This window comes from Argopecten irradians, chromosome 12, assembly GCF_041381155.1.
Source record: "Argopecten irradians isolate NY chromosome 12, Ai_NY, whole genome shotgun sequence".
Taxonomy (NCBI): Eukaryota; Metazoa; Mollusca; class Bivalvia; order Pectinida; family Pectinidae; genus Argopecten; species Argopecten irradians.
In genome coordinates this window covers 40498566-40515026 of record NC_091145.1, presented here as the reverse complement: position 1 = coordinate 40515026, position 16461 = coordinate 40498566, and the positions used below count along the sequence as shown (strand labels likewise).

At 39.5% G+C, this 16461-nt stretch overlaps 1 protein-coding gene across 1 annotated transcript in view; it reads right to left on the bottom strand.

Annotated features, from left to right (window-relative positions):
- Nucleotides 1–16461, bottom strand: part of LOC138305104 (cortactin-binding protein 2-like) — a 59765-nt gene that overhangs the window by 18528 nt on the left and 24776 nt on the right. Inside the window, exons 7-15 of the mRNA XM_069245504.1 lie at nt 13348–13575; nt 11235–11334; nt 5134–5284; nt 3380–3592; nt 3030–3147; nt 2519–2821; nt 1847–1942; nt 1430–1497; nt 42–73 (exon numbers count right to left, since the gene is read on the bottom strand). Coding sequence (XP_069101605.1) covers nt 42–73; nt 1430–1497; nt 1847–1942; nt 2519–2821; nt 3030–3147; nt 3380–3592; nt 5134–5284; nt 11235–11334; nt 13348–13575 — 1309 coding nt within the window. The remainder of the gene's footprint in view (nt 1–41; nt 74–1429; nt 1498–1846; nt 1943–2518; nt 2822–3029; nt 3148–3379; nt 3593–5133; nt 5285–11234; nt 11335–13347; nt 13576–16461) is intronic.

The following is a 16461-nucleotide window of genomic DNA, read 5'->3' as shown; positions in this document are numbered from 1 at the left end:
ACTTTTTAATGTATCAATGTATCCAACTTAAGATGTAATACCTGGCGGCCATCTTATTTAACTGTTCATGTCCCTGTAATGTATCAATAAGTACAACTTAATTTAAGGTTCATGTCCCTAGGGTAACCTACATATAAAACTTATTTAAGGTTCATGTCCCTTAATGTATCAAAAAGTACAATAGCGGTAACAAACTTTAACTATCAAAATCCAAGATGGCGGCTGGTCGGCCATCTTGTTGACCGATCAGTCCCAAAATGCAATATGCACAACTAGGGTCCTACGGGAACCTACATATGAAATTTGAGAAAGATCCCTTCAATACTTTATGAGAAATAGCGGTAACAAACTTTAACTATCAAAATCCAAGATGGCTGCCTGGTGGCCATCTTGTTGACCGATCAGTCCCAAAATATAATATGCACAACTAGGGTCCTAGGGGAACCTACATATGAAATTTGAGAAAGATCCCTTCAGTGCTTTCTGAGAAATAGCGGTAACAAACTTTAACTATCAAAATCCAAGATGGCTACCTGGCGGCCATCTTGTTGACTGATCAGTCCCAAAATGCAATATGCACTACTAGGGTCCTAGGGGAACCTACATATGAAATTTGAGAAAGATCCCTTCAGTACTTTCTGAGAATTAGCCGTTACAAACTTTAACAATCAAAATCCAAGATGGCGGCTGGTCGGCCATCTTGTTGACCGATCAGTCCCAAAATGCAATATGCACAACTAGGGTCCTAGGGGAACCTACATATGAAATTTGAGAAAGATCCCTTCAGTGCTTTCTGAGAAATAGCGGTAACAAACTTTAACTATCAAAATCCAAGATGGCTACCTGGTGGCCATCTTGTTGACCAATCAGTCCCAAAATGCAATATGCACTACTAGGGTCCTAGGGGAACCTACATATGAAATTTGAGAAAGATCCCTTCAGTACTTTCTGAGAATTAGCCGTAACAAACTTTAACTATCAAAATCCAAGATGGCGGCTGGTCGGCCATCTTGTTGACCGATCAGTCCCAAAATGCAATATGCACAACTAGGGTCCTAGGGGAACCTACATATGAAATTTGAGAAAGATCCCTTTAGTACTTTCTGAGAAATAGCGGTAACAAACTTTAACTATCAAAATCCAAGATGGCTGCCTGGCGGCCATCTTGTTGACCGATCAGTCCCAAAATACAATATGCACAACTAGGGTCCTAGGGGAACCTACATATGAAATTTGAGAAAGATCCCTTCAGTACTTTTAGAGAAATAGCGGTAACAAGAATTGTTAACGGACGGACGGACGGACGGACGGACGGAAGGACGGACGGACGGAAGGACGGACGGACGACGACGACGGACCACGGACGAAAGGCGATTTGAATAGCCCACCATCTGATGATGGTGGGCTAAAAAAGAAGGTGATTATTTACCAGTCGTATGTAGTTGTGTATAACTGAGACAGGAAACAGCACATCCCAAGCCACACACTCCACTGAATCTACAAGTAAATATAGGTTATAAATGTTACAGCTCATTAACAGATATTGTATATCAATTTTCTTTTGAGGCTACTTAATTTCGCAATTTCCATTCCATATCAATGCGAAAGTAAATGTTCGTAGATTTAAATTGAACAGAAAATTCAATACAAAATAGGTCATGTAGATATCAATAATTTCACATTTGGATCAAGGAATTAGCAAAAGTAAATCACAAGAGAAAACAAGTTGTTTTACAGTAAACAAAATCTGCAGATATTAAAGGTAAGACCAGTTATAGCCAGTGGGAGTATAGACAGTAGGTGTATTCAGTAAAACTCACTTACAATCTACGAGAAAATCACGTACTTGCGAGTATAATGGTTATCTCCCTTCGACTACTCTCTCGTATAATACTGTGTGGTAGTCCATCGCTATGGGAACCAAGCTTCCATCGATGGTCACCTGTCAAAAACAACATACAGTAACGTAATGAGTTTGTTTATTACCAGATATCTAGTAATTCATTCCATGGTACATGTAACTGACTGATTTTGTCTTTACCAGCAACCGCTTCCTCAGATAACTGACACCATTACTTTACCAATATGTCAATTTTGAGAAAAGGAATTGTCAGAACAATGAAAACAGATTTTCTGTATGTAATATCAGTGGCTTTAATCGAAGATTTAATCAAAACCAACATACATAGTTTGATGAAAAGCATTGGAGAAAAAGAATTGCTAGTGTGATGAAAAGAACTGAATATTTTCTCATATTAGTAAATAAAAGTACAGCCTCTGTGAATACCTCTGTATAAAGACTATGTTCTTAAAAAGACCATTTTCTTTGGGTCCAAAATGGCCAATTTCAAAACAGTTTGACCTAGGCATATACTATAAAGCTATTTTTCTTGATTCCTTGGCTGGTAGTTATAGACAAGTGTAACTGTACATACCACTCTATCCACTTTATAAACGTTGCAAGGAAAAACTTCTCATTAAAATGGTGGGCTAAAAACTACATGTATAGTCGACCTACCTATGGAAAAACTGTGTATACAGTCAGAGTCTAGGCCTAGGCTGTATTGGACATTATCCATAGCGATCTCTGGGTCCAAACGACTGGTGCGTTTTGTACGAAGGCCTGTATCGATCTGAGAGAAGTAGTTATTCAGGGTTTGTTGAAGTCTTGTCTCTAGTCCGGCCCAGCTCAGTCCTGCCTCCACGGAGAGACTTCCGATAACAAACTTCTGACTGGGCAAGTGTAACGAGTTAAAATCCTCCGATAGGTTTGGGTACTGAAGTTCTAGTGTGACTGTCAGCAGAAGGTCCTTCCCACCGGCTGTAAGCATAATCAGACATTAACATGTACTCAAATAGAATTACAAGTTAGTCAACTAGCAAATATTACCAAAATCAGTAAAATCAAACTTCCAAATCAAACATGACAGTAAAACTGTACTTCTATCTTGTTTTATTCCATAACAACTCTACTTCTATCATGTTTTATTATGTACAACTGTACATATATATTTTTTATCTAGACTTACTTCTTTGCTGTATGAATTCCTTGCAGGCCACTGAGGCGACGTCCATGATGGTGCGTCCCCATCGGTCCTGATGCTGAACTTTCACGTCACACATGTTCATTATAACTGCCAGACAGTCCTATAAGAATTATACCACAGTTATATCATACCTAGGGGGCACTATTTATTCCCTGTCTTATATAACTATCTTACATGGATCTAAGGTTTGTCAATTTTAAAGTATTGCAGTTCATTTGAAAATTCTGACCTCTTCAAATGTGATGAATTATTTGTGACAAATCACATCCAGCCATTAACCAATATGATCTAGCTTTAAACAGCATAATATTTCAGCATTACAAATGTCTTACTGGTAGCGGCCTGATAGCAGCCACAAATGTCACAGTCCAGCCATCTTTGTCAGCCATATTGATGGCCCTCTGTATCGTGCCATCCCTCTGGGAGACAGTAGATGGAGAGCCAGGAGGGTCGCGGTGGGGGCTCCGGGGGTCGTAGGTCAGAAGGGCATGAAGACAGTCAACGTGGCCAGGGTGTACAACGCAATGGAGAGGTGTCCAGCTAGTCTGTCAACAACAGTAGTAGGGGGGTTATTTATAGTACAACAATCTATTTATAGTATAACATTGGCAACTGATCTATTTCTAACAAGAGGCCCAAGGGCCTTAACAGTCATCTGACTACCTTGGCAATAGCTGTATAGGAAATTAATTAGATATGATGTCATGGTTAAAAAATAAAAAGAACTTTAGAAGAAGTTCAAAATGTCTTTTCAAGATGGCGGCTATGGTGGCCATCTTGGTTTACGGGTCAACCCGACAAATAACAACACTTTGTTGGGACAATGTAGTATCCTTAAAATCATTCAGACAAGTTCCAGCAAAATCGCACTGGTAGAACTTGAGAATAAGTTCAAAATATATTTTCAAGATGGCGGGAGTGGTGGCCATCTTGGATTTCAGATCAACATAAAATATAAAAACACTTGGTCAGGACCATGACAAGGATCATTTCATGTAAGTATCAGCTAAATCACACTGGCAGAATTTGAGAAGAAGTTCAAAATTCAAGATTTTAGAATATTTGACCCCCGTGACATTGATAACTGGTCAAGGTCATTCATTTTCACAACTATGGTAGCCCTTTATCTCAGCATGCTACTGGCTAAAGATGAATACCCTGGGCCTTTCTGCTAGTTTAAAGAAATACTAAAAAGATATTAGCTTAATTGACCCCTGACCTTGAAAGAAGGTCAAGGTCATTCATTTCAACAACTTTGGTAACCCTTCATCCCAGTCTGCCACAGGCCAAATATGAGTACCCTTAACCTTTTGGTTAGTTAGAAGAAGCCATTAAAAGAATTTAGGCTATTTGACTCTAGTGACCTAGAAAATAAGTCAAGGTAATCCATTTTCACACCTTTGGCCGCCTTTATCACAGCATACCACAGGCCAAATATAAGAACCCTGGACCTTTTAGTTAGTTAGAAGAAGTCCTTCAAAATTTTTAGCTTATTTGACCCCTGTGACCTTGAAAGTAGATCAAGGTCATTCATTTTTCACAGCTGTGTTAGCCCTTCATCCCAGCATGTTACAGGCCAAATATGAGTAATCTGGGCTTCATGGTTATTGAGAAGAAGTCGTTCAAAGATTTTAGCCTATTTGACCCCTGTGACCTTGAAAGTAGGTCAAGATAATTAATTTTCCAAACTTTGGTAGCCCTTCATCCCCTCATACTACAGGCCAAATATGAGTACTCAGGGCCTTATGGTTATTGAAAAGAAGTCGTTCAAAGATTTTAGCCTTTTTGACCCCTGTGACCTTGAAAGTAGGTCAAAGTCATTCATTTTCACAACTTTGGTAGCTCCTCATCCAAGCATGCTATAGGCCAAATATGAGTACTTAAGGCCTTACGGTTATTGAGAAGAAGTCGTTTGAATGAAAAGTTTATAACAATCAATGGTAACTGATCTATTATAGTAAAGTAGAAGGTCATCTATTTATAGTACAAAGAACAAAAGCATAAGTGTGTGACCTTAATACAGCATGGCATGACCTTCATTTCGCATTATATGACAAATAACATTTGGCCTCATTATGAAACTTACGTTAGAGTATACAGTAAGCTGGGCACCATAGTCCAGTAGTATCTTACAGCAGTCGGTATGGCCGTGGGTACAGGCCATGTGTAGTGGTGTCCAGCCTTGTTGGTCAGTAAGGTTTGGGATCGCTCCTCGCTCTAGTAACACCTGTACACACCTGTAGATATATATAACTTATGTTAGGGATCGTTAAGGATCACTCCTTGCTCTAGTAACACCTGTACACACCTGTAGATATATATAACTTATGTTAGGGATCGTTAAGGATCACTCCTCGCTCTAGTAACACCTGTACACACCTGTAGATATATATAACTTATGTTAGGGATCGTTAAGGATCACTCCTTGCTCTAGTAACACCTGTACACACCTGTAGATATATATAACTTATGTCAGGGATCATTAAGGATCACTCCTTGCTCTAGTAACACCTGTACACACCTGTAGATATATATAACTTATGTCAGGGATCGTTAAGGAACACTCCTCGCTCTAGTAACACCTGTACACACCTGTAGATATATATAATTTATGTCAGGGATCGTTAAGGAACACTCCTCGCTCTAGTAACACCTGTACACACCTGTACATATATATAATTTATGTCAGGGATCGTTAAGGAACACTCCTCGCTCTAGAAACACCTGTACACACCTGTAGATATATATAACTTATATAAGGGATCGTTAAGGATCACTCCTCGCTCTAGTAACACCTGTGCACACCTGTACATATATATAATTTATGTAAGGGATCGTTAAGGATCACTCCTTGCTCTAGTAACACTTGTAGATATATACAGTCAAACCTGCTCTAAAGATCGCCTGTATATAACGACTACCTGGCTATAACAACCAGTTTTTAGACTCCCCATGCATTTTTACTATTCCGTCTTTGCATATTACAGAGATAGCTCCCTTGCGGGTAGGTATCGATTGTTACGTCATCAATTTGTGAGTGCACATCCTTTTCTCCAAAACGTATGAGGTTACGCTCGCAAACCCTAAAGTAAACATAACTGCATTTCTGTTTACCTCCCTTCACCTACAGTAAACATTACTAAAGTACTGTTTACCTCCCTTTACCTACAGTAAACATTGCTACAGTACCGTTTACCTCCCTTCACCTACAGTAATCATTACTGCAGTACCGTTTACCTCCATTCACCTACAGTAAACATTAAAACAGTACCGTTTACCTCCCTTCACCTACAGTAAACATAACTGGAGTACTGTTTACCTCCCTTCATCTACAGTAAACATTACTACAGTACCGTTTACCTCCCTTCACCTATATTTAACATTACTTAAGTACCGTTTACCTCCCTTCACCTACAGTAATCATTACTGCAGTACCGTTTACCTCCCTTCACCTACATTAAACATTACTAAGTACCGTTTATCTCCATTCACCTACAGTAAACATTAAAACAGTACCGTTTACCTCCCTTCACCTACAGTAAACATTACTGCAGTACCGTTTACCTCCCTTCACCTACAGTAAACATTACTGCAGAACTGTTTATCTCCCTTCATCTACAGTAAACATTACTACAGTACCATTTACCTCCCTTCACCTACAGTAAACATTACTACAGTACCCTTTACCTCCCTTCACCTACAGTTAACATTGCTACAATACCGTTTACCTCCCTTCACCTACAGTAAACATTACTACAGTACCATTTACCTACCTTCCCCTACAGTAAACATTACTGCAGTACTGTTTACCTCCCTTCCCCTAGAGTAAACATTACTGCAGTACTGTTTACCTCCCTTCACCTACAGTAAACATTACTACAGTACCGTTTACCTCCTTTCCCCTAAAGTAAACATTACTGCAGTACTGTTTACCTCCCTTCCCCTACAGTAAACATTACTGCAGTACTGTTTACCTCCCTTCACCTACAGTAAACATTACTACAGTACCGTTTACCTCCTTTCCCCTAAAACAAACATTACTGCAGTACTGTTTACCTTCCTTTTCCTACAGTAAACATTACTAAAGTACTGTTTACCTCCCTTCACCTACAGCAAATTTGCTACAGAAACCCTTTACCTCCCTTCACCTACAGCAAATATTACTACAGTACCTTTACCTCCCTTCACCTACAGTAAATTATGCTACAGTACCGTTTACCTCCCTTCACCTACAGTAACATTACTACAGTACCCTTTACCTCCCTTCACCTACAGTAACATTACTACAGTACCGTTTACCTCCCTTCACCTACAGTAACATTACTACAGTACCCTTTACCTCCCTTCACCTACAGCAAATATTGCTACAGTACCCTTTACCTCCCTTCACCTACAGTAAGATTACTACAGTACCGTTTACCTCCCTTCACCTACAGTAACATTACTACAGTACCCTTTACCTCCCTTCACCTACAGTAACATTACTACAGTACCGTTTACCTCCCCTCACCTACAGCAAATATTGCTACAGTACCCTTTACCTCCCTTCACCTACAGCAAATATTGCTACAGTACCCTTTACCTCCCTTCACCTACAGTAAACATTACTACAGTACCCTTTACCTCCCTTCACGTACAGTAAACATTACTACAGTACCCTTTACCTCCCTTCACCTACAGTAACATTACTACAGTACCCTTTGCCTCCCTTCACCTACAGTAACATTACTACAGTACCCTTTACCTCCCTTCACCTACAGTTAACATTGCTACAATACCGTTTACCTCCCTTCACCTACAGTAAACATTACTACAGTACCATTTACCTACCTTCCCCTACAGTAAACATTACTGCAGTACTGTTTACCTCCCTTCCCCTAGAGTAAACATTACTGCAGTACTGTTTACCTCCCTTCACCTACAGTAAACATTACTACAGTACCGTTTACCTCCTTTCCCCTAAAACAAACATTACTGCAGTACCGTTTACCTCCCTTCACCTACAGTAAACATTACTAAAGTACCGTTTACCTCCCTTCACCTACAGTAAACATTAAAACAGTACCGTTTACCTCCCTTTACCTACAGAAAACATTACTGCAGTACTGTTTACCTTCCTTTTCTACAGTAAACATTACTAAAGTACTGTTTACCTCCCTTCACCTACAGCAAATATTGCTACAGTACCCTTTACCTCCCTTCACCTACAGCAAATATTGCTACAGTACCCTTTACCTCCCTTCACCTACAGTAACATTACTACAGTACCGTTTACCTCCCTTCACCTACAGTAACATTACTACAGTACCCTTTACCTCCCTTCACCTACAGTAACATTACTACAGTACCGTTTACCTCCCCTCACCTACAGCAAATATTGCTACAGTACCCTTTACCTCCCTTCACCTACAGCAAATATTGCTACAGTACCCTTTACCTCCCTTCACCTACAGTAAACATTACTACAGTACCGTTTACCTCCCTTCACCTACAGTAACATTACTACAGTACCCTTTACCTCCCTTCACCTACAGTAACATTACTACAGTACCGTTTACCTCCCCTCACCTACAGCAAATATTGCTACAGTACCCTTTACCTCCCTTCATCTACAGCAAATATTGCTACAGTACCCTTTACCTCCCTTCACCTACAGTAAACATTACTACAGTACCCTTTACCTCCCTTCACGTACAGTAAAACATTACTACAGTACCCTTTACCTCCCTTCACCTACAGTAACATTACTACAGTACCCTTTGCCTCCCTTCACCTACAGCAAATATTGCTACAGTACCCTTTACCTCCCTTCACCTACAGCAAATATTGCTACAGTACCCTTTACCTCCCTTCACCTACAGTAACATTTCTACAGTACCGTTTACCTCCCTTCACCTACAGTAACATTACTACAGTACCCTTTACCTCCCTTCACCTACAGTAACATTACTACAGTACCGTTTACCTCCCCTCACCTACAGCAAATATTGCTACAGTACCCTTTACCTCCCTTCACCTACAGCAAATATTGCTACAGTACCCTTTACCTCCCTTCACCTACAGTAACATTACTACAGTACCGTTTACCTCCCTTCACCTACAGTAACATTACTACAGTACCCTTTACCTCCCTTCACCTACAGTAACATTACTACAGTACCGTTTACCTCCCCTCACCTACAGCAAATATTGCTACAGTACCCTTTACCTCCCTTCACCTACAGCAAATATTGCTACAGTACCCTTTACCTCCCTTCACCTACAGCAAATATTGCTACAGTACCCTTTACCTCCCTTCACGTACAGTAAACATTACTACAGTACCCTTTACCTCCCTTCACCTACAGTAACATTACTACAGTACCCTTTACCTCCCTTCACCTACAGTAACATTACTACAGTACCCTTTACCTCCCTTCACCTACAGTAAACATTACAACAGTACTGTTTACCTCCCTTCACCTACAGTAAACATTACTACAGTACCCTTTACCTCCCTTCACCTACAGTAACATTACTACAGTACCCTTTACCTCCCTTCACCTACAGTAAACATTACTACAGTACTGTTTACCTCCCTTCACCTACAGTAAACATTACTACAGTACCCTTTACCTCCCTTCACCTACAGTAAACATTACTACAGTACCGTTTACCTCCCTTCACCTACAGTAAACATTACTACAGTACCCTTTACCTCCCTTCACCTACAGTAAACATTACTACAGTACCCTTTACCTCCCTTCACCTACAGTAAACATTACAACAGTACCCTTTACCTCCCTTCACGCACAGTAAACATTGCTACAGTACCGTTTACCTCCCTTCACCTACAGTAAACATTACTACAGTACCCTTTACCTCCCTTCACCTACAGTAAACATTACTACAGTACCGTTTACCTCCCTTCACCTACAGTAAACATTACAACAGTACCCTTTACCTCACTTCATGTACAGTAAACATTGCTACAGTACCCTTTACCTCCCTTCACCTACAGTAACATTACTACAGTACCGTTTACCTCCCTTCACCTACTGTACACATTACTACAGTACCGTTTACCTCCCTTCACCTACAGTAAACATTACTACAGTACCGTTTACCTCCCTTCACCTACAGTAAACATTAAAACAGTACCCTTTACCTCCCTTCGCCTATAGTAAACATTACTACAGTACCGTTTACCTCCCGTCACCTACAGTACACATTACTGCAGTACCGTTTACCTCCCTTCACCTACAGTAAACATTACTAAAGTACCGTTTACCTCCCTTCACCTACAGTAAACATTAAAACAGTACCGTTTACCTCATTTCACCTACAGTAAACATTACTGCAGTACTGTTTACCTCCCTTCACCTACAGTACACATTACTACAGTACCGTTTACCTCCCTTCACCTACAGTAAACATTATTCCAGCAACGTTTACCTCCCTTCACCTACGGTACACATTACTACAGTACTGTTTACCTCCCTTCACCTACAGTGAAGAACACTTCCTCTAAACACTCAGGAGATGCTCCTCAGCACAAACAAGACAACACTTATGTATGATGAGTGTACATTGCTGTAAAGGTTATAGGTCAGTCAAGGGTCCTTATGTATTATCCTCTGTGTGAAGTGGCAAATATGATAGGAATTTCGGGAATGTCCTTGTTAAAATAGAATGCAGTACATCAGGATTTAACAGATATTTCACCCTAACCACCAGTAAATCTTCAACACCTTAGGTTTCGATTAAATGTGAACATCAACTGAAGTAAAACAAGAAGCCCATTGGACCTGTATAACCTACCTGGATATTGTGATTATGGCAAAATCTTATACCGAGGTAAAAATGTTCACTGGTTTAAATCATGATTTAAAGCAGTGACCTAGCCCAAGGGTATCAATTTAAAGGATTTACTCTGATTTCTAGTAATAGGCACTGCACCTTGAACCCAAGCATGGTCAAGGTCAACATTTGTGTAGATCTTTCCTCTATTGGGGGCCCTATGGCTAGGGTTTTAGGAATGTATATATATTCTGGTTTACTGAAGAATGTGTCACATGCTTGGTTAAAATCCATTCAGTATTTATTTACCCATTTAATGGAATTACAACTGATACAGAGACATCTAGAAATGAGTTGCTGTCAGGCTAGTGACTGTCCTGACCAATATGTTGTAAGGATATGACTTACATTCTGTGTCCGTGAGCAGAGGCAGCATGGAGTGGACTGTATTTGTTGTCACGCGAGGCGTTAGGATTGGCACCCTGGTCTAGCAGGAGAGATACACAACCTGAAAGTAAACAACATATACTGGGTAACAATAAACACATCCTGTGAAACAGTTAACAACACTTTTAGTGTAACAGTAAACAACACTTGCAGTGTAACAGTAAACAACACTTTCAGTGTAACAGTAAACAACACTTTTAGTGTAACAGTAAACAACACTTTCAGTGCAACAGTAAACAACACTTTTACTGTAACAGTAAACAACACTTTCAGTGTAACAGTAAACAACACTTTCAGTGTAACAGTAAACAACACTTTTAGTGTAACAGTAAACAACACTTTCAGTGTAACAGTAAACAACACTTTTACTGTAACAGTAAACAACACTTTCAGTGTAACAGTAAACAACACTTTCAGTGTAACAGTAAACAACACTTTTAGTGCAACAGTAAACAACACTTTTTGTGTAACAGTAAACAACACTTTCTTTGTAACAGTAAACAACACTTTCATTGTAACAGTAAACGACACTTTCAGTGTAACAGTAAACGACACTTTCAGTGTAACAATAAACAACACTTTCAGTGTAACAGTAAACAACACTTTTATTGTAACAGTAAACAACACTTTCAGTGTAACAGTAAACAACACTTTCAGTCTAACAGTAAACAACACTTTCAGTCTAACAGTAAACAACACTTTCAGTATAACGGTAAACAACACTTTCTTTGTAACGGTAAACAACACTTTTTTGTAACAGTGTAACAGTAAACACCACTTTCAGTGTAACAGTAAACAACACTTTCAGTGTAACAGTGAACAACACTTTCAGTGTAACAGTAAACAACACCTTCTTTCTTAACAGTAAACAACACTTTCAGTGAAACAGTAAACTATACTTTCAGTGTAACAGTTAACAACACTTTCTTTGTAACAGTAAACAACACTTTCAGTGTAACAGTAAACAACACTTTTTGTGTGACAGTAAAAAACACTTTTATTGTAACATAAACAACACTTTCGGTGTAACAGTAAACAACAACACTTTCAGTCTAACAGTAAACAACACTTTCAGTCTAACAGTAAACAACACTTTCAGTGTAACAGTAAACTACACTTTTTGTGTAATAGTAAACAACACTTTCTTTGTAACAGTAAACAACACTTTCATTGTAACAGTAAACAACACTTTCAGTGTAACAGTAAACAACACTTTTAGTGTAAGAGTAAATAAGTTATCTACCCTTATGTGATAAACAGTAGAGTAACCTACCCTGATGTTATAGATAGTAGAGTTACCTACCCTGATGTTAAAGACAGTAGAGTTACCTATCCTGATATGATAGACAGTAGAGTTACCTACCCTGATGTTATACTCAGTAGAGTTACCTTACCTATTTTGATAGACAATAGAGTTACCTACCCTGATGTAATAGACAGTAGAGTTACCTATCCTGATTTGATAGACAATAGAGTTACCTATCCTGATGTAATAGACAGTAGAGTTACCTACCCTGATTAGTTACCTACCCTGATGTTATAGACAGTAGAGTTACCTACCCTGATGTTATAGACAGTAGAGTTACCTACCCTGATGTTATAGACAGTAGAGTTACCTACCCTGATGTTATAGACAGTAGAGTTACCTACCCTGATGTTATAGACAGTAGAGTTACCTACCCTGATGTTATAGACAGTAGAGTTACCTACCCTGATGTTATAGACAGTAGAGTTACCTACCCTGATGTTATAGACAGTAGAGTTACCTACCCTGATGTTATAGACAGTAGAGTTACCTACCCTGATGTTCTAGACAGTAGAGTTACCTATCCTGATATCAGTTATAGACAGTAGAGTTACCTACCCTGATGTTATAGACAGTAGAGTTACCTACCCTGATGTTATAGACAGTAGAGTTACCTACCCTGATGTTATAGACAGTAGAGTTACCTACCCTGATGTTATAGACAGTAGAGTTACCTACCCTGATGTTATAGACAGTAGAGTTACCTATCCTGATTTGATAGACAGTAGAGTTACCTAACCTGATGTAATAGACATTAGAGTTACCTACCCTGATGTCCAGATTCAGCGGCACACAGAAGGGGCGTGGTTCCATCCTTGAGGGGGAGGTTGACATCAGCCTCCCTGTCAAGGATGAGCTGGCGCAATGCATCATAGTCACCGTCGTGGGCACGCTTGTGGATGATGGAGAACACGATGTCGGGAGGGGTAGGGGAACACACGGGGAGGGCAGGGGAGGGGCAAGGGGAGGACGTTAAATTATGTGGATTATCCGAATCTGAAACAAAAATAAAGAGACAATTTTTATAGTCCATTAAAGCTTATACAAAAATAATGTTTGCTACATATCTATTGGTTATAAATCAATCACATATCAAGGCATAGTTATAAATAGACACAGCAGTGCATACTTAAGTGATTCAGAAATCCTTTATTTACCATAACCACAATATTGACAATAATGAAATCTGAAGTTATGCCTTAATGTTTGTTAACACAAGATCTTCTTCGTAACTCATACAGTGGTGTTTTATCTCAACAGTTTTATGATGCAATTTATAAATTAAAATTTGTAAATTTATCTTAGGAATTCCGACACCTAAACTCTTCGGTTGGTAAATAGCTGTGATAGAATCTGATTGGTATCCTCCATAATCTACTGGATCTCACTGGAACCAGGTCGACAGCTTCAGACATTTGTGATAGTTTAAAATAGAAATATGCCCGTTAGCATTCCAACCTTGAAACAAGTGGAGGGCCATGCTGTGAGAACATGCTGTGTAGGATGCCAGTACTTAAAGAAACCTGTTGGAGAGTATTCAGTGGGGATGTTAAAACAGAACCAATAAAATCAACATATACATGTTCTGATTACAATGTATGTCACCATGACTTGGGACAGTCACCAATATTTTACCAGAAATACACAGGAAGAAAGTAGACTCTATAACAAGAGATCCCAGAGGGATCTTGGCGCCCACCAAAGAATGATCTATGTCTGACAATGGAAAGAGGGATCTTTTCCCTGCTTTTCAAACCTGTTCAAACACACTACATATAAAATTTGAAACAGATCGCTATAGTACTTTCTAAGACATAGTGGTAACAAACTTCAACAATGAAATCTAAGATGGCGGCCGGTTTGCCATCTTGTTTACCAATCAGTGCCGAAAGGCATTATGGATCAGTCCTTAAATGTACTATGCACAACTAGGGTACAAGGGGAAACTATGCATGGAATTTGAGAAAGATCCCTTCAGTACTTTTTGAGAAATATTGATAACAAACTTTAACTATCAAAATCCAAGATGGCCGTCAGTCGGTCATCTTGTTTCCGATTGGTCCCAAAATGCAATATGCACAATTAGGGTCCTAGGGGAACCTGTATATGAAATTTGAGAAATATCCCTTTAGCACTTTTTGAGAAATAGTGGTAACAAACTTTAACCATTAAAATCCAAGATGGCCGCCTGTCGACCATCTTGTTGACCAGTCGGTCCCAAAATGCAATATGCACAACTAAGGTCCTAGGGGAACCGACATATGAAATTTGAGAAAGATCCCTTCAGTACTTTTTGAGAAATAGCAGTAACAAACTTTAACCATTAAAATCCAAGATGGCTGCCTGTCGGCCATCTTGTTCACCGATCGGTACCAAAATGCAATATGCACAACTAGGGTCCTAGGGGAACCGACATATGAGATTTGAGAAAGATCCCTTCTGTACTTTTTGAGAAATAGCAGTAACAAACTTTAACTATCAAAATCCAAGATGGCCGCCTATCGGCCATCTTGTTCAACGATTGGTACCAAAATGCAACATGCACAACTAGGGCCCTAGGGGAACCAATGTATGAAATTTGAGAAAGATCCCTTCAGTACTTTTTGAGAAATAGCGGTAACAAACTTTAACTATCAAAATCCAAGATGGCTGCCTGGCGGCCATCTTGTTCACCGATCGGTCCCAAAATGCAACATGCACAACTAGGGCCCTAGGGGAACCTATATATGAAATTTGAGAAAGATCCCTTCAGTACTTTTTGAGAAATAGCGGTAACAAACTTTAACTATCAAAATCAAAGATGGCCGCCTGTCGGCCATCTTGTTGACCGATCGGTCCCAAAATGCAATATGCACAACGAGGGTCCTAAGGGAACCGACATATGAAATTTGAGAAAGATCCCTTCAGTACTTTCTGAGAAATAGCGGTAACAAGAATTGTTAACGGACGGACGGACAGAAGGACGGACGGAAGGACGGACGGAAGGACAGACGGAAGGACGGACGGACGGACGACGGACCACGGACGAAAGGCGATTTGAATAGCGCACCATCTGATGATGGTGGGCTAAAAATGGCATTGGTATATTAGAAATGAATAGGATGCATATATTCCAGACCCTGTATCAATACAGTGTACACATATAATTTACTATACCTTTATGGAGAGAAACTTCGTTTCTGAAGTATTCTTTAAATGCTTAAACTGTTTATAAACAATACTGCAGATAGAAAGCACTGAATCCGTTGACCATGGGCACTATTATCACCATGGATTACTCATGAATGAACACTACCTCACAAGATACCAATGATTCATTATAACTCAATTAAAATGGCCTAAATTGGATTAATATCAGATACAACATAGATACTGAAATTAAATTTAGTTCTGCATGATAATGTACAACTACTACAAGCAAAGGCAAAAGGTTGAAGCTTAGAGAAATATATCTAGGAATGGCAACTAAAGACCAGCCTTCTTACATTAAACTTCTAATCTAATGCTTACGACTGAATGCATGCATGAGCGTTGAAATAAAAAAAAAAGATAAAAAACTGAGTTGGCGACTGAATTCTAAATTCACCAGTTAAAGAAAAGTAAAGACGAAGGATGCTGGGAAGTGAAGTTTGAATCAATACTATTTTATCTGTAAACGCCAAGGACTTAGCACATCAGTGTAGGGAAAGTGGAAACTTTACACAGGCCAAATGGTCCTTTGATATCTGTGTAAATGACATAAAACATCTGTACAAGCCCCATGGACCTCACACATCCATACAGGCCCCAGGGACCACACATGTCCATACAGACCCCATGGACCTCAAACATCCATATAGGCCCCATGAACCTCACACATCCATACAGATCCCATGGACCTCA